Source organism: Salvia splendens, chromosome 18 (assembly GCF_004379255.2).
Source record: "Salvia splendens isolate huo1 chromosome 18, SspV2, whole genome shotgun sequence".
NCBI classification, from domain to species: domain Eukaryota; kingdom Viridiplantae; phylum Streptophyta; class Magnoliopsida; order Lamiales; family Lamiaceae; genus Salvia; species Salvia splendens.
Window position 1 is genome coordinate 21256712 of NC_056049.1, and position 27089 is coordinate 21283800.

Here is a 27089-nt window from a genome sequence, read left to right on the forward strand (position 1 = left end):
CGATAAACCTCCCTCCTTCCCACCGGAACGCCGTCCACAGAGACGGCGCCGCCGTCGGAGACGACGTGGACCTTCTTGTTCGGGAACAGAGTGTAGAACTCGACTCCGACCGCCGACATCCTGGCGAGATCGGCGAAGCGCTGGCGCGTGGGGATGACGTGGTGGCGGAAATTGTATCGGAAGCTCCCCGGCGTCATGAAAAGGTGCACGTCGGAAACTGCGAGGACAGTGACCCATGTGAGCGGCAGCAGATCCGATCTCCGCACGCGCATGGCGGAGGCGACGACGTTGTAGCCCTTCCGGCGCAGAGCCCTCATGGCGCGCTCAAGAAACATGCGGTTCAATTGGAGCGGGGCGGCGTCAGCGGTGGGGAAGCGGTGGGCGAGGGAGCATCTGGTGGCGAAGGTGGGGTTGAGGACGCCGTCGATGCCGTGGACGATGAGGTGCTCGTCAACGTAGAGGTCGGGCTGGCGGATCTTGACGGTGGTGATGGGGTTGGTGAAGGGGGAGGAGGAGATGGGGACCTGGGCAGCGCGGGGGCTCTTGAAGAGGTGGAGGCAGTTGTTGTTGTGGAAGGTGCGGAGCTCGTCGCCGTCGTCGCGGGAGGAGATGGTGGGCCACGTGGCGGGGGGAGGGCGGAGGGTGTGGTAGAGGACGGGGTGTTACGATCATAATTTGAGAAGGGAGGGTATGCCACGTCAGCGAATATTAAGGACACGTGGAGCAGCTACTATCTAACTACCAACGGAGAGAAATATGAGAGGAATAGAAAGGAGAGCTAGCTATAAGTAGGAGCAGAGAATAACAACTCGATTCATGAAAATGGAGTGCGCTGAGCGCTTGGGCTAGGATCGTGGATGTGTAGCATTTACCTTGGTTACTTCTATCTTGTTTATCGTTATCAATTCCTATTGTATCGTTCATTTCTTTATCCGCTGATTATCAATTCAATATCATTCGATTTCTACATTTCGTCTTTGTAAATTGTTGTTTTGGTGTGCTCTCTGGTTTTGGGGTGTATTTGATTGGTGTGCTCATCCGTTCTATCGATTTGTGTATTTGATTTTAGTTTAAGTTGCATCAAATCATGGAAGCAGTGATCGATTGGAGCTCTTCGTGTTGTGACGTCTCTGATACCAGAAAAAGGATGCAACAAATGGTATCTAGAGCTAACGTTCCTCGGACAATGATGTCGCCGACACAATTGGCAGAGCCGGAGAAGAGAGAGTTGGAGTGGGAGAGTCTATGGGAGAGGATAGGGGCATCTTTGGAGTGGGAGAGTCTATGGGAGAGGATCCGCAAAATCCAGCAAGAACAAGAGGTGAAATTAGATAAGATACTGAGGTCACTTCAAGATCTGCGCTCGACGATGGAGACAAGGGATGCGAGTTCCGGCAGCTGCAAATCACAATTGGAGCTTCCTAAATTCTCCGACAATCTGGATTTTCAGAAATTAATCGATGTTGATCGAGCAATTGCTGATGAGGATCTAATGGAGCAACATAGCACTGGGGGATATGAAGAAATGGATACAGGGTTGGAGATCAGAGTGGAGGATTGCGCAAGAGTGTCGAAGGAAACCGAGGATATTCAATCTTTAGAGCTAACGATGACTCTATTGCAGAAAACAGAGGAGATGGGGATATTTACGTCTGTGCCTCACAACGGGAAATCAACGGAGGTGAACAAGGGGAGGGAATTGGAGCAGGATAAACTCATGGGGACTGAACGCCTATCACATGCTCGGCAAAATGCGCTAGCGAGTGAGCTGACTGTGGGTTTACCTATCTCAACATTTTATAGTTTGTCACTGTCGTGGCTGCTTAATTGGTTTCCGAGGCCTATGGTGAAGCTGAAGTTCATAGCTCAGTATAATGAAGAGATGGGTGGTGAGGGTAATGTGCGACGGGCATCAGCTACGGCAGGGGAGGACCAGATTCATGTGGCTGTAGAGGAGGAATCAGGTTGGTTACTTGATAGAGATTATTATGCCTTTAGGATTAACAAAATCTTTGAGGTGGAGAGTGGAGAATTGAAAAGGATGGAGCATGTAGTAGACAATCTTACAATTTTTGGCAAGGAAAAGGGCGACTACACTAACTTTGCACAATTCGCTGCAAGTTTGATGGTGCATAGGAGTTATTACCTTCCATTGAAGTGGCTGTCGGGTTGGGGTCCTAAACCTATGGTGAAGATGAAGCTCATGGCACACCATGGTGAAGTGATTGAGGAGGATTTAAATTCCATGGTTTTTTCAATATCTTAGAAATTCAAGGAAACAAAGTTTCTAGCAATTGTAGTACAAAATGCCATAACAAGGGAGCTTGTTGTCACCTTGATTGTGGTGAGGGAAGTTAGGCTATCAGTTTGGAATCCTAAGCCCAAGGTGAAGATGAATCTTATGAAGTTTGCTAGTAGAGTCGGCTATGAAGAAGAGACCACGGACTTGGGGAAGACGTATAAGGAGGTCTCTGAAGAGGTTTCGATTGCTTTGGATAAGAGTGGCACTGAACCATCACAATGGGGTTCACTATCAGGGATTGGGTGGATGCCGAGACCTCTGGTTCATGATCGTTGGGAAAGAATGAATGAAAATAAAGACAACTATCTTTTTGCTTTGCTGCTCTTCCAGCAAGAGTCTTCCATTCTCATGGCTATCAAGGAGAGTTCAAAGATGGTTTCGCTGGAAGGGGATCTCCTTGCGTGTCAAAGGATCGATGGGAAGTACGTGGAAATGGATGAGAGGGCTGCAGCATTAGAGCAAACAGGGATTTACATCGTTGAGGGAGATATCGATGATGTTTCTCTGTTGAAAAAGCTCTTTGAACTTGTGTCTTTTACTCATGCTATTCATTTGGCATCGCATGCCGGAGTTCGTTATGCCATGGAGAATCCTAGCTATTACGTGCATAGCAATATGACTGGCTCAATAAAACCCCAGCTTTCGACTGTGTGGGCTACGAGTAGCTCCGTGTATGGATTGAACACCAATGTGTCGTTTTCAGAGAGGGATGAGACTAATTAGCTTGCAAGGTTGTATGCTGCAACTAAGAAAGCTGGTAAGGAGATTGCACATACTTACAATTACATTCATGGGCTTTTCCATCACTGAATTGAGATTCTTCACGTGTTATGGATTGTGGGGGAGGCCGGGTATGGCATATTTCTTCTTTACTAGGGATATCTTACAAGGGAAATCCATTCCCATTCTCGAGGCTGCTAGTCATGAGACCGTGGCTGTTGGGAAGAGCACTAGCAACAGCAGTGTGATGAAGAAGGCGTATCAGCTTAGTGACATTGATTTGTTGGTGTCGATTTGGTTTCCCAAGCCAACTGTAAAGATGAAACATGAGAGGCTTGGTTTGGGGATTCCTTGCGGACAGGGAATCTTATGGGGGATGGAATGTTACTATCATAATTTGAGAAGGGAGGGTATGCCACGTCAGCGAATATTAAGGACACGTGGAGCAGCTACTATCTAACTACTCAGAGATAGAAATAGGAGATGAATAGAAAGGGGAGCTGGCTATAAGTAGGAGCAGAGAATAACAACTCGATTCATGAAAATGGTGTGTGCGCTGAGCGCTTGGGCTAGGATCGTGGATCCATAGTATTTACCTTGGTTACTTCTATCTTGTTTTTCGTTATCAATTCCTATTGAATCGTTCATTTCTTTATCCGCTGATTATCAATTCAATATCATTCGATTTCTGCATTTCTGTCTTCGTAAATTATTGTTTTGGTGTGCTCTCTGGTTTTGGGGTGTATTTGATTGGTGTGCTGATAGGGTCCTCGATGTAGCAAATCTCGTCGAAGATATCTCCAATATTTTAGCGTGTCTTTTATTTTAGGTAGTTGTCTTTATTTATTTTCCATATCTTTTGTAATCTTTTATTTTAATTATGTTTCTTGATTAGCAAGCCAGGTGTTAGGGTTTAGAATCCTATATAATAGAATTCTATCGTATTTCAAATCTTTGAGAAATAAAGTATAAACTTATTCTCATTCCCGGTTCTGGCGGAAATCGACCCCTAGCACCTCAACTAGGGTTTATCTTGTTCTTCATAATCGTTCGAGTGCTCTATTGCTGATCAATAGGATACAACATCCTATCAATTGGTGATTCCATTGATTACTTTTCCTCCATCCCTCAATCACTCTCTCCAAATTCAAGCTAGATTTCCCCCTCTCCAACCAGACGCCTTTTCTTTTTCTCATCCCTCAAAACCGCTCTCCCTCAAATTCATTTTTTAATTCCCTCACACGCACAACCCACCATTCTATCCAAGTCACACTTACGGTCAATCTCCCTCCAAATTGTTTCTCCAATCCACTTCCGCCAGATTCTGGACGAACTATGGAATCACAACAACATGCTCTCGAGATTCTCATGGACTTACGTCGTCTAGTCGTTGCTCACGGCGAATTTCTAGCCAAGTTCGGACAGCATACCGAGGAGGCGCCGGAAAGCCTTGACGAGCGTTCACCTCCGTAGCTTTGGTCGTCCCCTCCATCGGTAACTCAGGAGCCAATGGGTTTCAAGTCTTATTCCATGCCACGCCTCAAACCACCACGTTTCGACGGAGAGAATGCCCCGGATTGGATCCGTAAGATCCAAAAGTACTATAACCACCACTAAACACCACTAGACGATCGTCTTTATCTTACAAAATACTTGTTCGATCACCCGGAGTCCGATTGGATGGCATACTGGACGGATAATAATTCCGACAAAGGTTGGGAGGATTTCTTAGTGGCGGTCTATCATCATTTTACCCCACCTTTGAATGTGCACTTTGCTTCAGATTTAATTGAGGACGACGTTTCAATTGTAGTAAATCATGTTCATCAAACTGAGGCTCCTGTTAATGGGTGTTTGGAAACAAATAGAGCAGACGCGTATCAGGCTGGAGATTCTACCCTCGCTGTAATTGAAGTTGAATTGCCAACTGGTACATGTTCTATGGGTGTGGATGCGGATTCCCAGATAGCGAATCATTGGCATCAGTCTGAGGTTACTGTGGATGCCAACAATGTTGTCGTGTTCGATTCGGAATTGTATGAGGGGGGTTTCAACAGAATTACCGCTGGAATTGGTGGCTGATAAAGTTTCTAGCATTGTCAAAACTCTCAATGATGGAGCTGCTCTTTCAGTTTCATCACATCTCTCAATAGAGCCAAGTTTTGTTGCTATTCCTTGCGATGGGGTTAATGGTCCGGACGTTTCCCATTCTGTAAGATCCCCACAGAAAGATCCACAATATACAGAAACTACTACACCATTATATAGTGTTTTAAAGAGGCCCCATCTAGAGCAACAATCTCTGCTTACTGTTGGTGATCGTGAATTGTTCAGATTTGAACAGCCACTCGCCTCCGATGGTCGTTCGATCCCTCCGCGCAATGTTGTGACATGTTTGGACAGAAGCTGTCGCACAAGGTGGAGATTGCCAGGTTCTGGAAATGCCAACTCAGTTTCATCTATTGAGTTGCTACCCCAAATTCTTTTGACCCCTTCGAAAAAGACAAGAGATGATCCCATAGAGAGTGTGGCAGGTACTTGCATTTAGTGTTGCCCACGGTTCGAAAACCGGCGGTTCCGGTTTTGCGGAGGCAGAACCGGCGGTTCCGGTTCCGGTTCGGAACCAGCGGTTTTCCGGCGGTTTTGGCGGTTCCGGTTTTCGAACCGGCGGTTTCGCGGTTCAATTTTTTTTTTTTTAAATTTGAAATTTGGCTTTATACAACAAATCGGAACAAGACAATGCATAATTCAAGCACAAATAAGACGAATAAGGAGAAAATGAAATAAATTTTATTGATTTTGAGTTGTAACGGACAACGATACATTACAATTTACAATACATAAGTATACAATACAACAACATACAACAATGTAATATAATTTACAAGTGTCGTCGCCTCGTCGGACTCGGAAGGTAAATAAAAAAAACATGAATGGGGGGGGGGAGGAAAGGAAAAATTGAAAAGGGCTTGGGATCAACTTAAACTTTCAAAGTTAAACTTTTCAAATTTAAGTTGAGTTGCCTACGTATCCACAATTTTATTGAGGAATCAAAGCCCACGTAGTTCTCTTACCTTGGGATCAACCCTTTTTTCTTGCAAAATGTTGCCCATTTTCTAAGCAAACACATATCAGCACGCCATATACACATTGCTGCATTTCTAATAGGGGCAATTTGATCTTCCAAAGCAATCAATGCATCTCGAACACACATAGTCAGAATATTATTCAAGCATCTAGCATGGAAAAAATTAGCACTAATAGATAGTTTGTTCTGATTTTTTCCATGCTAGATGCTTGAATAATGTTCTGACTATGTGTGTTCGAGATGCATTGATTGCTTTGGAAGATCAAATTGCCCCTATTAGAAATGCAGCAATGTGTATATGGCGTGCTGATATGTGTTTGCTTAGAAAATGGGTAACATTTTGTAAGAAAAAAGGGTTGATTCCGAGAAGAATTTTCATAGATCATTCAGGATGCGGCTAAGTTGTACTTGAAGATCATTAAAATATATTCCCCATTTGATAAATATCTTATTGGTGAAAAAATGAGTATCTTTGGGGCAGATGGTACTGGAACACAAATTTATATATGGAATCTGGATGAATGAGGATCAGATTATAGTTTAAAATGGGAAGCTGGGTTCATTGGCGGCCAGTTAACCCAGCTTCCCATTTTAAACTATAATCTGATCCTCATTCATCCAGATTTCATATATAAATTTGTGTTCCAGTACCATCTGCCCCAAAGATACCCACTTTTTCACCAATAAGATACTTATCAAATGGGGAATATATTTTAATGATCTTCAAGTATAACTTAGCCGCAACAACGATACATTACAATTACAATACATACAGTGATACAACAATGTAATATAATTTACAAGTGTCGTCGGACTCGGAACGTAAATAAAAAAACATGAAATGGGGGGGGGGGGAAATAATTGAAAAGGGCTTGAGCTCAACTTAAACTTTCGAAGTTAAACTTTTCAAATTTAAGTTGAGGTGCCTACGTATCCACAATTTTATTGAGGAATCAAAGCCCACGTAGTTCTCTTACCTTGCTTACCTTTTTGGTCGGCTGTGCTCGCCGTTCACCGCCCCCCGTCGACTCATTGCTAATGTTGAGTGCTCTCGCTTCTGACCTCGTCATCGCCATCGGAAGAAAATTCTTCACCATCACTCTCTACACGGAAGTCGAAATCCGGCTCTTATGCTCTCATGTCCGCCTTTGCCCAAGCGTCAAGTAACATAGTGGCTTCCATGTTCTTGGCGGAGAGATTGCTCCTTTTGTCGTCTAGGATAGAGGGGGGTATTTATAGATAAAAATGAGGGGGAAAATGGAAGAATTCGAATTTGAATTTTTTTTTTTGAAATTTCACAAAACCGGCGGTTTTGGCGGAAAACCGCCGGAACCGCCGGTTTCCGGGATAAAACCGCCGGTTCGGTCAACGAACCGTCTGCAAAAGCTGCGCCATTGTCGCCTCATGTTCCGCGCCGCCTCGAAAGCCACTGAACCGGCGGTTAACCGCCGGTTTTCACGGTTAACCGCCGAAAAACCGGCGGTTCCGGCCGATTTTGCTGCTGAAAAGCTGCCACCGCCGGCCCCATCCCCCATGCCTCGATATACGCACCCGAACCGGCGGTTCCGCCGGTTCCGAACCGTCCCGAACCGCCGGTTCGGTGACGGTTCCGGTTCGAAATATCTTGAACCTGAACCGGACCGCGACCCGAATTGCGACGGTTTCGGTTCGGGAATATTGCCACGGTTCCGGTTCGGAACCGGAACCGGTGGGCATCTCTACTTGCATTGTGGACTCCAGGACTATGCTTGAAGTGGGGAAGAGTATGTTTGATTTTGGAGATTTGAGTGAGCAAATTGACACATTCCCAATTCCACCGTCCTTTCCGCTTAATCTTGAGGTACATAATATTTTCTTGGATTTGTTGGGTTTCAAGACAATGGAGGTGTCCTATCATGGAGATAGCAAACAGAGGTGTGAAGATCTTCGATTAGGTGCAGTCCAGGGAGTTCGCATATTTGACCCGGGAGCTTTCAAGGGGGTTGAAACCATCCAAGTTGCATATATTGTTGTTGTGCCTATCACACAGGATGGATCAGAGTGGGCAGCTTTCACTACCCCGCCCGCACACTCCGGCATTGCTAGGGATATCCAAATGAAGCCACTCATGTTCTTAATTCATGACCCACCTTGAGGGCAAGGTGGTTTTCAACGGCGGGAGAGTTGATAGGGTCCTTGTTATGATTGGCACACACAAGGCTTTCACACACTCAATACGATCACACACACACTCACTGTTGTATGAGATCACACAATGCAGAAAACACACACACTCACACTTTGAGTATTGAAGATGATAATCTTGGAGAGAAAACTGGAAAACTCTTTATTGATTAAACTCTACTCTAAACTACATACACGGTGAGCTATTTAAAGCTCTATAATCAAGTAGCAACTGCTACTAACTAACTACAAGAAGAATCAAGAAAGCAAGAAGAATAACCGCTACATCTCAGCTAACTAACTGCTGCTCCAACGGCTAGTTCGGCTAGGTTGCTTCTACCTTCTCGGTTCAAGACCGAACTCCTTCTCGGCTTACAACCGAACTCTTCCTTCTCGGCCCATTCCAGCTCAACGCCGAGCTTCCTTACCGAGCTTCCATACCGAGCTTCCATACCGAGCTTCCTTACCGATGAGCTTACCGACTTCTGCCTTCTTCTTCTTCTCGGCTAGTTCCAGGCTAGTTCCAGCTCGGTAAGCCGAGCTTACCGAACTCCTTTCTAGCCGAGCTTCTTCCAACTGAAATGAGCACTCCTTTATTACAATTCTCCACCTGAGGGCTCATCTCAGTTCTTGCACAAACATTGATCAATTTCTTGCAATGATCAAACTTGTCTCTACCTAGAGACTTTGTTAGCATGTCAGCCGGGTTGTGCAAGGTGTTAATCTTAATCACCTTCACTCTCCCCTTTTCAATCTCATCTCTAATGAAATGCAACTTTATGTCTATGTGCTTGCTCCTTTCATGAAAACCCGGATGTTTAGCCAAGCACATAGCTGAGCTGCTGTCACAATGAATCACCATTGTCTTTTGGTCAAAACCAAAATCAGAAATCACTCCATTGAAATCGATTCCCTCCTGCTGTGTAAAGCCTCTAGCCACCAGCCTTGCCTTGAACCTGATTCTGTCTTTATCAGTGGTTTCTACCTTCTTTTTAAACAACCACTTGCAACTGATCAGCTTCCTCTCCTTTCCATCTGTATTCAGCTTGGATTTGTCCACCAAAATCCATGTTTTGTTCTTGAGTAAAGACTCTATTTCCTCATTCATGGCTTCAATCCATCTTTCTCTATCTTTACTCTGCATAGCTTCTTTATATGTGAGTGGATCTGCACCATCAATACCTTCAGCTGCACACAGAGCATAATACACAACATCAGAGAACTTTGTTGGTGGCCTTGTTTCTCTTCTAACTCTGTCCCTTGCAAGCTGATAATCCCTGATAGAGTCTGATATAGACTCACCAGCCTGGTTGCCCTGAGTTGGAGCCTCTTCTTTATCTGAATCAGACTCACTCCCTGAGTCAATAACTCCACCTGCTCCTAGGCCAACCCCCACAGGCTCCACCTTGAAGAAATCACCCTCATCTTCATTGGAGTCCGGCTTATCTTTCAGGAATGGCATCTGATCCTCCAAGAACACCACATCCCTACTCACCAAGACCTTCTGCTTACCGGGCTCAATACACCAGAGCCTATACCCCTTAACACCTCTCTGATACCCCAGCAAGATACATTTCAGAGCCCTAGCTTCAAGCTTACTTTGCCTAGCATGAGCATAGGCTGCACACCCAAACACCTTGTATTTTGAGTAGTCACTGTGAGCTCCATACCACATGTAATCAGGAGTTTCAGATTTCAGGGCAGTAGATGGGCATTTATTGATGAGATAGGCTGCTGTATACACAGCCTCACCCCAGAATCTGCTGCTCAAACCAGACCCAAGAAGTAGGCACCTCACCCTCTCTAGGATTGTCCTATTCATCCTCTCCACAACACCATTTTGCTGAGGACTACCAGGAACAGTCCGGTGCCTCTTCATACCCTTCTCTTTACAAAACAGATCAAACTCAGCAGACAAGAACTCTAGGCCATTGTCTGTCCTTAAGCATTTAACACTTCTACCCTTCTCTAGCTCAACCTCCTTACACCATATCTTGAACTTTGTGAGTGTTTCACATTTTTCTTTAAGAATATATACCCACAACTTCCTTGTATAGTCATCAATGATAGCTAGATAATACTTTCCTCCACCAATTGAACACACCGGTGAAGGCCCCCAAAGATCACTATGTATGTAGTCTAAAGGGGCTGTAGAAGAGTGAATACCTGTAGGATAGGGTGCCTTCTTAGCCTTTCCAAGTATACATTGCTCACAGGGGTCCATCTTGTTGAAATCTCCAGAGATCAGACCCTTCTTGATGAGTTCTTTCAAGCTTCCTTCGGCTGGGTGGCCCAATCTCTTGTGCCATAGCATTATGGAATCATCTGACACTGCATTGCTTTCTCCATCAACAGCCTTAGCCTTCAGATAATAGAGAATATGCTCTCTGTCAGCCTCCATCATCACTGCATCTCCAGATTTCACAAACAATTTTCCTTGATTCATCAATATGGTGAACCCTTTCTGTTCCAGCATTCCCAATGAAATGAGGTTCCTCTTCACTTCTGGAATATACCTCACCCCAGTTAGGATCTTTATAGAGCCATCTTGTAGGCTTAGCTTTACCTTCCCTATTCCTTTGATCTGACAGATGTGGTTATTACCAAGAACAACCGTACCCGATGCTTCTTGAAGATCATGAAACCAGCTTCTATTGGGGCACATATGGAAGCTGCACCCCGAGTCCATTATCCACCTATGGCTGACCCCACTATCACTGATATTCATGAGTTGAGCCGGGGGATCAGCACTCTCCACACAATCAGATTGATTGTGTCCCTCAGAGGCCATCTTTCTCTTCCATGCATGACAATCTTTCTTCAAATGTCCAGGTTTCTTGCACCAATAGCAGGCTCTGGTTTCCTTCTGAGCATCAGAACTTGAGGGTTTAGGGCCCTCAAACTTCTTCTTGAAGTTCTGCTTCTTGAACTTCTTCACATTCAAGGCCTCTGCAGCTTGAACATTGGAGCTTGCAGAGCCTCTGTTGGCTGTCTTCTGGAGTTCTTTGGCCATCAAGGCTGAATAGACTTCTGCATAGGTGATAGGTTTATCTCTTCCATAGATAATTGCATCACTTAGCTGGTCATACGAGCTAGGCAAGGCATTCAATGTGAGAATGGCCTTATCCTCATCTGAGATCTTGACATCAACAGATCCCAGGTCATCAATGATCTTGTTGAACTCCTCTAGCTGCTCAATGATGGACCTATCTCCAGAAAAACTATAGGCATACAGCCTCTTCTTGAGATACAGCCGGTTAGCCAAGGATTTGGCCAAGTAAACTTCATCTAACTTGTCCAAGATCTCCACCGCAGTCTTGGCTTCTTGAACTTCCCTCAAGACCTTATCTCCAAGGCACAGAATCACTGCAGAATGTGCCTTGAGCTGCATCTCCTCCATCTTTGCCTGAGCTTTTTCATCAAGCACTGGAGCCTTTCCTTTCTCCTCTGGTTTTGCAAGAACTGCCGCCAAGCCTTGTTGAATTAAAACCGCCTTCATCTTCATCTTCCACAGGCCATAATCATTCTTGCCTGTGAACTTTTCTGCATCAAGCCTTGCTGCCATCTCTGAAACCGTTTGATCCTCTGCAAATCAGTTTCAATATCCCTTTCCCACAGACGGCGCCACTTGTTATGATTGGCACACACAAGGCTTTCACACACTCAATACGATCACACACACACTCACTGTTGTATGAGATCACACAATGCAGAAAACACACACACTCACACTTTGAGTATTGAAGATGATAATCTTGGAGAGAAAACTGGAAAACTCTTTATTGATTAAACTCTACTCTAAACTACATACACGGTGAGCTATTTAAAGCTCTATAATCAAGTAGCAACTGCTACTAACTAACTACAAGAAGAATCAAGAAAGCAAGAAGAATAACCGCTACATCTCAGCTAACTAACTGCTGCTCCAACGGCTAGTTCGGCTAGGTTGCTTCTACCTTCTCGGTTCAAGACCGAACTCCTTCCTCGGTTCAAGACCGAACTCCTTCCTCGGTTCAAGACCGAACTCCTTCTCGGCTTACAACCGAACTCTTCCTTCTCGGCCCATTCCAGCTCAACGCCGAGCTTCCTTACCGAGCTTCCATACCGAGCTTCCATACCGAGCTTCCTTACCGATGAGCTTACCGACTTCTGCCTTCTTCTTCTTCTCGGCTAGTTCCAGGCTAGTTCCAGCTCGGTAAGCCGAGCTTACCGAACTCCTTTCTAGCCGAGCTTCTTCCAACTGAAATGAGCACTCCTTTATTACAGTCCTCGATCTAGCAAATTTCGTCGAAGATATCTCCAATATTTTAGCGTATCTTTTATTTTAGGTAGTTGTGTTTATTTATTTTCCATATCTTTTGTAATCTTTTATTTTAATTATGTTTCTTGATTAGCAAGACATGTGTTAGGGTTTAGAATTCTATATAATAGAATTCTATCGTATTTCAAATCATTAAGAAATAAAGTATAAACTTATTCTCATTCCCGGTTCTGGCAGAAATCGACCCCTAGCACCTCAACTAGGGTTTATCTTGTTCTTCATAATCGTTCGAGTGCTCTATTGCTGATCGATAGGATACAACATCCTATCATGTGCTCATCCGTTCTATCGATTTGTGCATTTGATTTTGGTTTAAGTTGCATCAAATCATGGAGGTAGTGATCGATTGGAGCTCTTCGTGTGGTGTCATCTTTGATACCAGAAAAAGGATGCAACACGGGGATGGAGGGGCGCGGCGGGGGGCGGTGGTGGTTGAGGATGCGGGTGGAGGCGAAGGAGAAGGAGAAGTCGGACGGGGCGAGGAGGGTGCCGGAGAAGTTGGAGGTGGAGGAGATGGAGACGAGAAGGGATGCGAAGATGGAGTAGCCTCTGATGCGGAGGGTGTCCGCGGCGAGCATTGTGGAGGGCGGCCGGTGGGGGACGGCGGCGCAGCTCCAAGAAAGGAGCAGAGAGAAAGTGAAGAGCTTGATGCACTGGAAAAAATCCATGGCTGTTTTCTTGGTTGCGAAATGGAGAGTAATGTGGTTGTGACTGAGAATGAATGAATTGGCGGAGGGATTTAAATCACTCTGCAACTGCTTCTCATCAAACTTTCCCTCGCAAACACTGAGATCTTGATTGGACGGTCAAGATCTACAAGAAAAGCTGATCTACTCCTCTCAAACACAAAATCTTTATTAAATTGTGTCCCGTAATTAAATGATTAAATTTACATTTTCTTAGTCTTCAGTAAATTTAATATTGACACAATTTTATCCTTGAAGTTTTATTTGGCCATTTTGATACACATGCATTCTCTGCGAAATAAAAATGGATTAATTCAGAAACATATGAGAAGTGTAAGGTTGGGTAGTGGTTTAACTATCCTTGACCTTGGACGTACATTGATAATTTGGACAAAGATGGGAAAATTTTCTAAATGCGATAGGACCTAATATCAATTTTTAGCATAACAATATTGTATATTGCTATTAAAATGATACATATGATCGGCATACCTATATTGCTAGTACTGAAAATGTTATGTACTCCTAATCTACAATTAAAAGTTTACTTTTAAGTTGGTAATATTTCCAAGAAATGTAAACGAAAATATTATGTACTCCTAATCTACAATTAAAAGTTTTCTTTTAAGTTGGTAATATTTCCAAGAAATGTATAAGAAAATGAGCTTACAAAATAAGGAGAGTATGATTCCATTTTGTATATTACTATAACTAGTACGCTATTAGTCTGCCAGTAAGTGTTACAAGTTGATCCGGCGCGAGTTTTAAGAAATGTGAAAGAAAGTTAAGTTGAAAAATTTACTAGAATTTGGGTTCTATTTTTTTATATTGATTTTATAATTAAATGTGGATATGAATGAGTTAGTGGAATGTGAGAATGAACTGAAAAAGAAACAAATGACAAGTAATGGTGACGGAGGGAGTATAATAAAATGTGAGTCTTTAATAAAGTGAGTAGAATCACATTTGCATGATTTTTCACCCTTGTTTTAAAAAACTTTTGGAATTGGAGATTAAGAAATTGTGTTGAAAAGTAGCAGAGAAGAATAAAGTATGAAAGATAAAGAGAGAAAAGTAGATAATGAAATAAAGTAAGATTGATTGGATGTTTTATTTTTTATAAAAAAAATGTAATGACTTAACTTAGCTGGAACATTCCAAAAAAAAATAAGATTCAACTCAGATAGTACTAAGAAAATACATGACGACATAAATATATATTCCCCTAGCTAGGAAGGGAACAAATAGCTAATAGTAGTACCTAAAAGGGATAACTGCCTTAAAAGTCATCAACTTTGCCCGAATTTCGGTTTTTCCCACGAGCTTTAAAATTGGCGTATAAAGTCACGAACTTTGCATTTTGTCGCCGATTTCCCATGATTGGTTTTCCGGCGAAATGGTGAGCTGATGTGTCGTTTTTAAATGACGTGGCGTCTCGTGGCTGCTTAGATGGACAACATTTAGTGAATGTGAAAAAATAAAAAAAATTTAAAAAATAAAATTTTAAAACAAATAACAAAATAGTGAATTCGGCTGAATTCAGATCGAGCACCGTCTGCATCCTCTCGCTCGCCGGAAACCGCCTCCGGGCGGCGAACGTCGGCGATAGCGGCTCCATGGTGATCACGTTTACTCTCCTCAATTTTTTCAGATACAAACAGAAATTACTCACAAAGTAATTGTTCCTCTCATACAACTTATCCCCAAAATAACGTCGAAATTTCAGTAGAAAAGGAAATCAATAGTTTTGAACCAACTGTAAATCAGTTCAATTCATGCAATAATTTAGCCTGAATTACAAGTAAGAGGTCGAATTCAAGGGAATTACTTTCAACTGTGGCAAGGGCTTTGCAGTCATCAACTGCAGACTTCTCTTCCGCCGCGGGAGGTGGAATGAGAGGAGCTTCAACCGCCTCTGGCTTTGGCGGTGGGGCCTCGGAGCAGGTCTCCGGCGCAGGTGTGGGGGTTCAACGCGCCTTATCAGCTCGAGGGGAGGTTGAGAGAGGGGCAGGGGCGGCGGAGGAGATGGCGGTGGAGGTCCAGAGCGGCGACGTCGTGGTCGCCGCCACTGACGGGTTACTCGACAATCTGTTCCCCGAGGACATGGAGGCCGTCGTGGGGCGATGCCTGTCGGAGGGGCTGGAGCCGCAGATGGTTGTGCGTGAAACGACGTCATTTTGGGCCTTTGAAAAGGGATGAAACGACGTCGTTTTACGATTTTCCGATGCCGGACACGTCAATATTCAGGCATGCCACATAGGATTTTGAGCTGCCGAAAAACACAGAGTCGGGTCGGGTTGGGAAATACTAGACAAAATGCAAAGTTCGTGACTTTATACGCCAATTTTAAAGCTCGTGGGAAAAACCGGAATTTGGGCAAAGTTGATTACTTTTAAGGCAGTTATCCCTACCTAAAATATTATGTATTCTCAATCTACAATTAGAACTTTTCTTTTGATTTAGTATGATTTTGAAGAAATATGAATGAAAATAAGTTTAAAAAATTTAGTGGAGAGTGATTCCATTTATTATTAGTGATGAGAATCACATTTGCATGATTCTCCTTAGTTTTAAAAAACTTTGTGGTGTTCTATATAGACTCATTCATTTTAGTCCTATTACAGAGGACGTGGTGAGAAAATCCAAAATTAGAGTGATATATCCTGAAGTAAACCATGACATCACTCATTTAAGGAATATCTCTATCTATTATCAAGCATTTAAAGCTGTACTCTATCTGAGGATTTCCAATAACAAAATACAAGCAATGGTAGTAACTTTCATTTATGCAAGAACACCATTATTCCAAGAGAGTATCTTGTCCATCGACATCATTACTAAAACATAAAAAACTGTTCAACTATATAAACCCAAACACACACATTAGTGTAACACAACAACATATAACAAGATCAATCATGTCTGGAACAATGAAACTCATCAAAATTGCCCTAGCTTGTGCACTAGCCCTAACCTCAATCCTCCACGCAACTGAAGCAGCAGGTTTCAGCGTCGATCTGATCCACAGAGATTCCCTAAAATCCCCCTCCCTCCAATCCTCCTTCGAGCACGTCGAAGCCACCGTGCAACGATCATTCAACCGCGCGAAAACCCTAATCCTCAGAGACGGTGGCAACAACTCCCCACAAGCAGCCTCCGTCGACATTGTCCCCGACGCCGGCGAGTACCTCATGAGGTTCGGCCTCGGCACCCCCCAAGTCGAAACCCTAGCCATCGCCGACACGGGGAGCGACCTCACGTGGGTGCAGTGCGCCCCCTGCCAGAAATGCTTCAAGCAGAAGGCCCCAATCTTCGACCCGAGCAAATCCTCCACCTACAAGCCGGTCGCTTGCACGTCACCCACGTGCAAATCCGTCCGCAGCACCTCCTGCGGCGGCGCCAAGGGCGTCTGCAACTACTCCATCCAGTACGGCGACAGATCCTACAGCAGAGGCGACCTCGCCACCGAAACCCTAACCCTAGGCGCCAACGAGTCCGTCCCCGCGACCATCATCGGCTGCGGCCACGTCGACCAGGGCACGTTCGGCGCCGGCGCGTCGGGGATCGTCGGCCTCGGCGGCGGGAAAGAGTCGTTGATCCGGCAGATGCAGAGCTCGATTAAGGGGAAATTCTCCTACTGCCTCGTCCCGATATCCGGGCGGTCGAGCCAGCCGAGCAAGATGCACTTCGGGGACGAGGCCGTGGTCTCCGGCGCGGGGGTTTTGACGACTCCGATCGTCGCCAAGTCGCCGGATACCTTCTACTATCTGACTTTGGAAGGCATGAGCGTTGGAAACAAGAGATTCAACCTGGCTCCGTTGTCGTCGGACGACGACGAAGGCGGCGATGAAGGCGGCGACGTGTTTCAATCGGGGGAAGGGAACATAATCATAGATTCGGGGACGACGCTGACGTTCCTCCCGAGCGAGATGTACCGGGAAGTGGAGACGGCGGTGAAGAGGGAGGTGGGAATGAAGGAGATCGCGGATCCGGCGAGACAGCTGAAGCTGTGCTACCCTGCGACGGAGGAGTTTGAGAGCAGGATTCCGGAAATCACGGCGCATTTTAAGGGGACTGATGTGAAGTTGAAGGCTTACAACGCTTTTGTTAAGACGAGTGAGAGTTCGGTGTGCTTTGCCTTTGCGGAGTCGACTAGTTTGGGGATTGCGATTTATGGGAATCTGGCGCAGATGGACTTCTTGATCGGGTATGATTTGGTGAAGAAGACGGTGTCGTTTAAGCCAACTGATTGTAGCCAAGCATGAAGTGGATGATGGACTATTAAATAAAGGGGATACGAATGATTACATGTTTATTTACTAAGTGATGAAGAATTAAACAATGTTCAAGATATTAAAACAAGGAAATATCAAACTATCAAATTTGTATTAGAATTCTAATATAGTACTCCCTCCGTTCCATGTTAATAGAGTCATTTTTCTATTTTGGGAAGTTCCAAGTTAATTGAGTCATTTCTATTTTTAGCAAAAAGTAATTCTTCTTTTTACTTTATTCTCTCTTCATCTCTCTTACTTTACTCTCTTTTACTTTTTTCACCATCCATTTAACACACTATTCTTAAACTCCGTGCCGAAAAGAAATGCCTCTATTAACAAGGAACGGAGGGAGTACAAAACAAAATCCAATTTCATACACCAAATATCATACTAGTATTATAATAGAGGTTTCATTCAAGGACATATATATAATGTTCTTAGTGACAGTTATGGGTACATAGATCGGGATTAAATACAATTATAGATGTGGTCGTTGTCCTCAAGAGGATGCCGCATACGCCATCCTTTTTGGATGCAGATAGATATCTCGGATATAAATTAGACCACTCGTAAAAGTGCATATTAGACAAATCAAATAAGGATCCATCGTATATAGGGGTGAGCATTCGAGTTTCAGTTCGGTTTTTTTCAAAACCGAACCAAAACTGAAAAACCGAATTTAGTTCAAAATCCAAACCGAACCCGAAAAACCACAAAATCGAAACCGAAAAACCGAAAACCGAAAAAAAACATATGATATATATATGTAATTTATTTTATTTTACTTATATATACTAATAGAATATATATAAGGGGTGCGTTAAAATGACAACTCTTCTTAAAGTAACACCATACCACCATTCCTAGCCAATCGTTTGTACACGTGGACGAATAATCAGCTGCCATGTGGCAATCATAAAAAATGCTCAAGGGTAAATTTTCTCAGCCAGCAATATCCAATACACTATACGGTGATTTTTCTCGGCCAGCAATATCAAATTATGCCAACTTAATTTTAATAGTAATATTTATAATTTCTATTCCAATTACTTAATCAAATTTATCATTTCTATTCCAGTTTTTAACAGTTGTATCAATTTTAATTCAATTTTTTAAATTTGTCAATATTAATTCAATTTTTTAAATTTATCAATTTTATTAGTATCACTTTTCTACTTATATCAATATCATTAATTGTTTTTTGAGGTAACTTTTTCTAAATTAAATATTAAAACGAAATATTAGTATCTCATCTTAATTAAACTTATGATTTTAAGAGAAATAATACTCCGATTCAACATTGAAGTGAAATTTCAAGATAAAATTGTTACAAGTTTAAAAGGTCAGGCCGGTCAGGGTATAAGATTATGATGAAATTGATACTACTATTACTGATAAAAATGAGGACTTTCAAATATTATGACAAAATTTTCACTGTGTATTAATTATAGTATATAGAATATTTTGCTATAAATATACTCCAAAATTAAGTCTCAGGTCCCTCCACATTCAGCAGGTTTAAATGACACCGTTCTCGTAAGAAGATCAAACCCCACCAAAAAGTTGGCCTGCGCCAAGTTACCCAAAATAGAAAATCCATCATAATCCATGGCTTGAGCAGCAAAGCACACTGATTCATCACTCGTCATCACAAAAGCATTCTCAAATCCCCATTTCACATCCGCCCCCGTCAAATGAATCGTGATCACCGGAAAATCCCTCTCTCGGCTTCGCGAAGAGTAACACAAATCCAAAATCCCACTCGGATCCGGAATCTGCTTTAATTTGATCACGCTCTTCACCGCCTTCATCACCTTCTCATACACAGGCAAAGCCAGCATCGTCACCGTAGTTCCGGAGTCGATGATAAGCTTTCCTTCTTTAACCGTCACTCTCTCATCGCCGTCAAAATCAAACCTTTTATTCCCCACGCTGATTCCTACCATCGTCACGTATTAGAAAGTCTCCATCCCTTTCTTCACCACCATCGGCGTCGACACCGCCGGAAACCTCAGCCTCACCGCCGAAATTCAGCTTGCTTGAGTGAATCTGATCTTCAATTGGAACGAGGCAGAAGGAGAATTTGTTGGTTTCTGGAATTATAAGATATAAACCAGGCGTAATACAACCCAAAAGAAGGAATATAGAATGGAAAACTAAAACGGAATTACAATGTAAAAATCGAAACAGAAAACCGTGAACAGTATTTAGCCGAGTCGAGGAGTCCTCTTTCCGCAAGACAAGATACACCCCGGTAGTGCTCTCGGATTGGTGTTTCGTCCCCTAAGATAAAACGGCTACATCTCTGATGAAGCAACACCGTTATCAGCAGAGCTCCGGCGAACTGGATAGAGGAGAGGACATAGCTTCGAAAGAAAAGACAATGCAGAGAGGGATAGAGCTTATCCTGTGTATGCTTGTGAATTAGTGTAGAAATGCATCGAATGGCTAGCCTATTTATAGGCTTAGTCCACTGCAAGAGTCAACCAGCCATAATGGTTGTAGGCTTAGTCCACTGTAGGGGTCAACCAGCCATGATGGCTGTCATCGCATATCATCATTGCGAGTCTGTAACCGCCGACCGTTACGAGAGCTGGAGAAGCTGACCCTGGACGGACGTATCGGGACACGCTGCGAGTCTAGGTTCGTTCACGACGTAGACTTCATCACGTGTCAGCCATTTAGGCTTTACCGCGTCATACTGACGAGGTGTCATCCCCTGACGTGGAAACGTTGGTGCTCTAAAAAAAACTAGACCAACCAGCCTTGGGTCGAACCCAAGCACCGAGTCTCACGACCAGACCCAAAGAGTCATCCCGCTTGGCTCGCTGACGTGGAAACGTTGGTGCCCTAAAAAGAACTAGACCAACCAGCCTTGGGTCCCCACGACCAGGCCCAAAGAGACCAACCAGCCGAGTCCCCAAAGAGTCATCCCGCTTGGCTCGTTGACATGGAAACGTTGGTGCTCTAAAAAGAACTAGACCAACCAGCCGGGTCCCCAAAGAGTCATCCCGCTTGGCTCGTTGACATGGAAACGTGGAAATGTTGGTGCCCTAAAAAAGAACTAGACCAACCAGCCTTGGGTCCCCACGACCAGGCCCAAAGAGACCAACCAGCCGGGTCCCCAAAGAGTCATCCCACTTGGCTCGTTGACATGGAAACGTTGGTGCTCTAAAAAGAACTAGACCAACCAGCACCGAGCCCCACGACCAGGCTCAAAGAACAGCCTAAGGACACGGATTCACCCAAGCACCGAGCCCTAATGTTGATTATTTACATCAATCTATTTTATTGCTTCTAAATAAATTGTTGAATAGTAATAAACAAGTGGATCGTTTATTTAATTTATTTGTATCTCATCTTCTAATGAAGATGGACGAAACACGATTTGCATTAAAATTTATAGTAGAAAACAACATTGCACAGTCCAAGGACACGAACTTAGGCTCGAGGCTCACGGCGGCCCGTGTGCGCACGTGTGGGCTCTGCAGCCCATCGTAGTCCACTAGAATTATTACATTCCTACTTATTAAATACTTATTTAATAAGATTGTTATTTTCAATGTGGGATAATTAACTCACTTCTACTCCGAACGTAGATCGACGCTATATTATTTAATTTCACAAAATTAAATGTCTCGTTGGAAGTATTATTGGTCAAAGTCCTTTGGTTCTATCTTTTTTAATTATTGAAAATTGTATAATGTATAAATAACAAAAAATTACTACTTTTAACTACATTTATCTTTTTAACTCACTTAACACAATTTTTTGTTCTCTCTTTATCTCTACCTTTTTCATTCCTTACTTTATTCTTCCTTGATTTAACTTAAATAACACAATTTTTTTTAAACTCTACCTTTTTCTTTTCCTACTTTATAGTTGATCTTATTCTATGTAACACTATGCCAATATTTGTGAAAATGAACCTACTACCTTTTTCTTTTCCTACTTTATAGTTGATCTTATTCTATGTAACACTATGCCAATATTTGTGAAAATTTTCATTCATACGCACATCAAGTTGACTGTCAAGCGCATACAAGTAACTTCCGAATCGACTTTACTCAGGCTGCCCTTACGGTGGGTGCCCCACCTAAATTGCAAAGGAGGTCACCAAACTAGGCCCAATGGATCAGACATCAACCCCATCCAGTAAGTATGTATGTAACTTGCACTCGTCCTTTTTTATAAGCCTTATCTTTCCCTTCTTTCTAACCAATGTGGGATACTCAACATCACAATTTCCTTTTGCAAACAAAATTATGCATCACAACTAATGGAAGCCTGTAGAATTTTTCCAACAAATACAAATGGAGATTTTAAACAAAAATGATTTTACTAGAGATTGGGCAGGGGCTGCGCGAACGCAGGAACCCTCTGTCACAAATTACAACGCAGGCTCGACCAATTGAGCCGACCTTAGACGGACGCCCTACCGATGTGAGATACTCTTTTGCTAATAAAACTCTACACTACACCCATTTTTTCTCCACAAATCCTTATCTCCTCCCTACGACTCTTTTCTATATATTCCTCATCCTCTCGTTAGGTCCGACCGCGTCGTTCAGCAACATCATTGTAGGAGTCGCTGCTCCGGCAGATGGGGCCTTCAATCGGCTGGAATTTTTCTTTCTGCCTGGTCCCGACGTCGGCGCAAAAGGCTTGCAAGATGCACTTTGGCGACGGCGCCGTGGTGTCCGGCGCCGGAGTTGTGACGACGCCGATCGTCACTAAAAACACAGGCACATTCTACCACTTGACGTTGGTGGGGATGAGCGTTGGAAGCCAAAGGTTCGATTCGGATTCATCGAAGAAATCGGTACTAGAAGGGAACATCGTGATCGACTCGGGGACGACGCTGACGTTCCTCCCGAGGGATCTGTACGGTAAAGTCGAGGCGGCGTTGAAGCAGCAGGTGAGTTCAGGTATGTACGGTGATATCGGTGTTGGGGCTGGGGTTCCACGTGGTGCTGAATTGGGTGCTGATCACGAGGCTCGGGATGGGGCTGGCGGGGGCGGCGATTGCGGAGAATGTGTCGTGGTGGGTGGTGGTGTTGGCGCAGGTTGGTTATGTGTTGTGCGGTTGTTTTAAGAAGTCGTGGACCGGGTTTTCGGTGGCGGCGTTTAAGTCGCTGCTGGGGTTTGTTAAGCTGTCGCTGGCCTCGGCTGTTATGTTGTGGTAATCTCATTGCTAGCTTGAGTTTTAGTTATTTGGGATTTGAGATTTACTACTTTTGTTTTGGTTTGATTATTGATTTGATTGGCAGCTTGGAATTGTGGTATTACACCATTGTCATTCTGATGCTATATGGTTCAACCCCAGATGTCACAATGAATGAGTTCAAAACATGAAGTGGTTTGTATGCTACTGATAGGAAATGGAAGCCTAGTCAATTTGGCTCGCAAACAAGAGTCACAGTGTTCATTATTCTTTCCAAAACTACTAAAGGAACCGTCTAACTGCTGTATTTTTAAACTCGAAGCATGCCCCAATCTCTTGTGCCAAGTTTTCGAGTCTACTTTGACTGAGAGAGCAGTACCTTTCTTGATAGTCGGTTCCAGGAGGTAGAGACCATCGCAATGCCTACCCATCCCAATCAGATTCCTCGAAGGTAAGTCCTGCATAACACAAAAATCCGGAAAGAATGTGAGAGCACAATTCAAATTTCTTGTCAATTTGCTGACGGAAAGCAGGTTGCACTTGAAGTCAGATATATTCAAAACTTGGTTTAGTTTTAATCCATTGGGTAGGTTTGCATTCCCAATGCTCTTAACTGGAACAGTTTCTCCGTTCGGAATCTTGACAGGTATTTCAGTTCCACAGCTCGTTTGGTTCTCAAGTAACATGCTATCACATGTTATGTGTTCAGTTGCCCCTGAATCAATTATCCATGAGTTCAAGTTATTTATCTTACCGGCCATGTTCGCGGATGTAGGATTTTCTTCACGTGCTACCTACGAGGTGTCTCCACTTTTGCTAAAATATTCCACAAGCTTGGAATATTGTTCAGTTGTTATCCCCGGAAGAGGGCTACTGCCTGCTGCCATGTGTGCTGATTTGTTGGTGCCTCTCAATTTGTAGCGTGAATCCTCCTTCTTGCCACTGTTTCGTCCACCCCTCTCCCCTTGTTTTGGGTAGCCAACAATTTCATAACATTCTTCAACTGAGTGATAGAGTTTCCCACAATGTGTGCACTTCTTGGGCTCACGCCTATTTTCTTTGGGTTCCCTCCAATTCTTGTCATTAAGACGAGCAGCTTGAGTTTGAAAGGCTGCTGCCCCAACGCTTGTTTTTTCAGTAGCATAAATCTGTTTTTGTCTCTCGTCTTCAGACACAAGATGAAAGGAGGCTCCAAGGGAAACCACTGGTTTCGTACTCAATATTTGAGTTTTCACAGTTCCGAAGCTTTCATCCAAACCCATCAAAAACTCATAGAGACGTTCCTTCTCCTTCATTGCTATAAGTTGCTTGTTAATATCACAAGTACATCCGCCACACTTGCACTTAGGAAGGGGTGATATTGCCTGAATTTCATCCCACAATCCCTTGAGCTTGGTGTAATATGCTGAAACATACATCTTTTTTTGTCGAGTGAGAGACAAGATATGTTTTAGTTCATACGCTCTAGGCGCACTTTCACTTCCAAAACGCTCCTGTAAATCTTCCCACACCTCAGGTGCCGTCTTCGCATGTTTTACGCTGTTGCGAATTTCTTTGTCCATTGAACTATGCAACCAACCTCGAACCATTGCGTTGCATCGTTTCCACAATAATAACTCCGGTGATCCTTCTTCTGGAATAGGGATTGATCCATCAACGAAGCCAAACTTATTTTTTGCGAAGAGGGCATTACTTATTTCATCAGCCCAATCTGTATAATTGCCATCATGGAGGAGATCACTCGTGAAAACAATATTGGGGTTATCGGAACCGGAGATAAAAAATGGTGACACTACGTCGACCACGGCCGATCCATTGGTTTTTTTCAGAGGTTTCTTCCCCTTTTGTCATGGTTGAAGGGGATGAGAGAAGGAGAAAAAAGGTGTATCAATGTAATGGATATAAGGATGATCAATATGCGGAAGCTGATTGATCTTTAACCTGCTCTGGTGCCATGAAAGAACGATGGGCACAATTAAGTTTGATCATTATTTTCTCTCATGTCTATGTGCTGAAGGGAGCACAATTATATACAACTCAATGCTACAGCAAATCCCACTAATTATGGAGCTAATTTCAAAGGATAATTTGACAGAATATACGTTAAGGAAATGGACATATGATAAATAAGGAAGATAAATCACAAGGATATTGTCAAATCCTTCATCTTTAACCATCACTCTCTCACCGCCATCGAAATCAAGCCTTTTATTCCCCACGCTGATTCCATCCATCGACGTAGTAGAATGCCTCTATCCCTTTCTTCACCACCATCGCCGTCGACACCTCGCCGCCGCCGGAAACCTCAGCCTCACGCCGAAATTCAGCTTGCTTGAGTGAATCTGATCTTCAATTGGAACGAGGCAGTAGGAGAATTTGTTGGTTTCTGGGATTACAAGATATAAGCTGGGCGTAATACAACCCAAAAGAAGGAATACAGAATGGAAAACTGAAACTGAATTACAATGTAAAAATCGAAACAGAAAACCGTGAACAGTGTTTAGCTGAGTCGAGGAGTCCTCTTTCCGCAAGACGAGATACGCCCCGGTAGTGCTCTCGGATTGGCGTTTCGTCCCCAAAGAAAAAACGGCTAAGTCTCTGGTGAAGCAGCACCGCTATCAGCAGAGCGCACAATGCAGAAACTGGATGGAGGAGAGGGAAGAGCTTTTATAGGCTTAGTCCACTGCAGGGGTCAACCAGTCATGATGCTGGAAGAGCTTTTATAAGCTTAGTCCACTGCATGGGTCAACCAGTCATGATGGTTGTCATCATTGTTAGTCTGTAACCGCCGAGCGTTACGAGGCTTTACCACGACATACTGACGAGGTGTCAGGGAGGGAAGAGCTTTTATAGGCTTAATCCACTGCAGGGTAGCTAGAAGAGCTTTTATAGGCTTAGTCCACTGCAGGGGTCAACCAGTCATGATGGCTATCATCGTTGCGATTCTGTAACGAAGAGCTTTTATAGGCTTAGTCCACTGCAGGGGTCAACCAGTCATGATGGTTGTCAACATTGCGAGTCTGTAACCATTTTATAGGCTTAGTCCACTGCAGGGGTCAACCAGTCATGGTGGCTGTCATCATTGCGAGTCTGTAACCATCATTGCGAGTCTGTAACGAAGAGCTTTTATAGGCTTAGTCCACTGCAGGGGTCAACCAGTCATGATGGTTGTCATCATTGCGAGTCTGTAACCGCCGACCGTTACGAGGCTTTACCACGACATACTGACGAAGTGTCAGGCTAAAAGAGTCATCCCGCCGAACCCCACGACCAGGCCCAAAGAACAGTCCAAGGACACGGACTCGGGCTCGAGGCTCACGGCAACGCGCATGTGCGCGCGCGTGTGGGCTATACAGCCGATCTTAGTCCACTAGAATTATTATATGTAATAATCCTGGCGTAGGGGAGTCGCATGTGGGGGTTTTGCAGGGGATTCTAGCGTAGGAGGCGGAGGCGCGGGAGCTGAAGAGCGGGAGGCTCTGGTTAATGCAGCGGAGGCAGGGGCTGCACTGCGTCCAAACGACGTCGCTGCCGGTGTCGGCGATGGCGACGGTGGGGACGGGCGGGGTGCCGATGGAGAATTTCACGAGATACTTGCCGCCGCCGCTAGTGAGATCCGGCTGCGGCTCCAATTTGGATCGCTGCCGGCGGTTGAGGAATCCGGCGCGATGGACGGAGAGGTGCAATGCGTTGATGAGGCGCTGCGACGGCGGGAGGGAGGTGTCGTAGGAAGGACACTGGGGAGAGTCTCGGTGGATGAGATCGGTGGTGAAACCGGCGGTGGTGGCGATTAGAATGAGGGAGATTAGGGCTACGTAAGATGTGGAATTTGATTTGTGGATTATGGATTTTGCCGCCATTTTTAGTAACGACTAAGCTATTTAATTTAGTTAACTACACTGATATTTTTTTAATCACGACTCTATTATTTATAGGTTATGTAAAATGTCTATATAAATTTGTCGAATTGATTGTGTGAATTACGATTGATTTTAATATTCTTAATTATTGTAAGATTATTTAGCATAATAGCATCGATTCAATCAAAAACTCTATCACGTTCTCATTCTCCAAATTTTTTTCAATTAAAACTTGAGTCAGCCCTTACCCCAGATCAAGCTACAATACCACGACTTAATTGATTTGGTTATATCTTTTTTAATTATTGAAAATTGTATAATGTATAAATAACAAAAAATTACTACTTTTAACTAAATATTGAAAATTTACACCGATTCATAAATCATAACTATGATAGAATTTAATTAAATACTATCAAATCTTAAATGAGGGAAATTGGATTGTTGAAATTTAAAGAAAATTGTATGAATCGTTTAGAATAATACTATCAGCAGTATATTGTGTGCG

At 43.7% G+C, this 27089-nt stretch overlaps 3 protein-coding genes across 3 annotated transcripts; 2 read left to right on the forward strand and 1 right to left on the reverse strand.

The window, feature by feature from the left end:
• The first annotated feature begins 16198 nt into the window (after positions 1 to 16198).
• LOC121776906 (aspartic proteinase CDR1-like) lies at positions 16199 to 17545 on the forward strand. Its single transcript, XM_042174056.1, has one exon. It carries the CDS (start codon positions 16199 to 16201, stop codon positions 17543 to 17545), a length of 1347 nt encoding a protein of 448 aa, XP_042029990.1.
• Positions 17546 to 19050: 1505 nt separating this feature from the next.
• Positions 19051 to 19503, reverse strand: LOC121776907 (aspartic proteinase CDR1-like). The gene has a single exon (XM_042174057.1). It carries the CDS (start codon positions 19501 to 19503, stop codon positions 19051 to 19053), a length of 453 nt encoding a protein of 150 aa, XP_042029991.1.
• Positions 19504 to 21927: 2424 nt separating this feature from the next.
• Positions 21928 to 22954, forward strand: LOC121776583 (aspartic proteinase CDR1-like). Its single transcript, XM_042173781.1, has 2 exons — positions 21928 to 22000; positions 22110 to 22954. Exon 2 carries the CDS (start codon positions 22161 to 22163, stop codon positions 22650 to 22652), a length of 492 nt encoding a protein of 163 aa, XP_042029715.1. The 5' UTR covers positions 21928 to 22000; positions 22110 to 22160; the 3' UTR covers positions 22653 to 22954.
• Positions 22955 to 27089: the final 4135 nt, after the last annotated feature.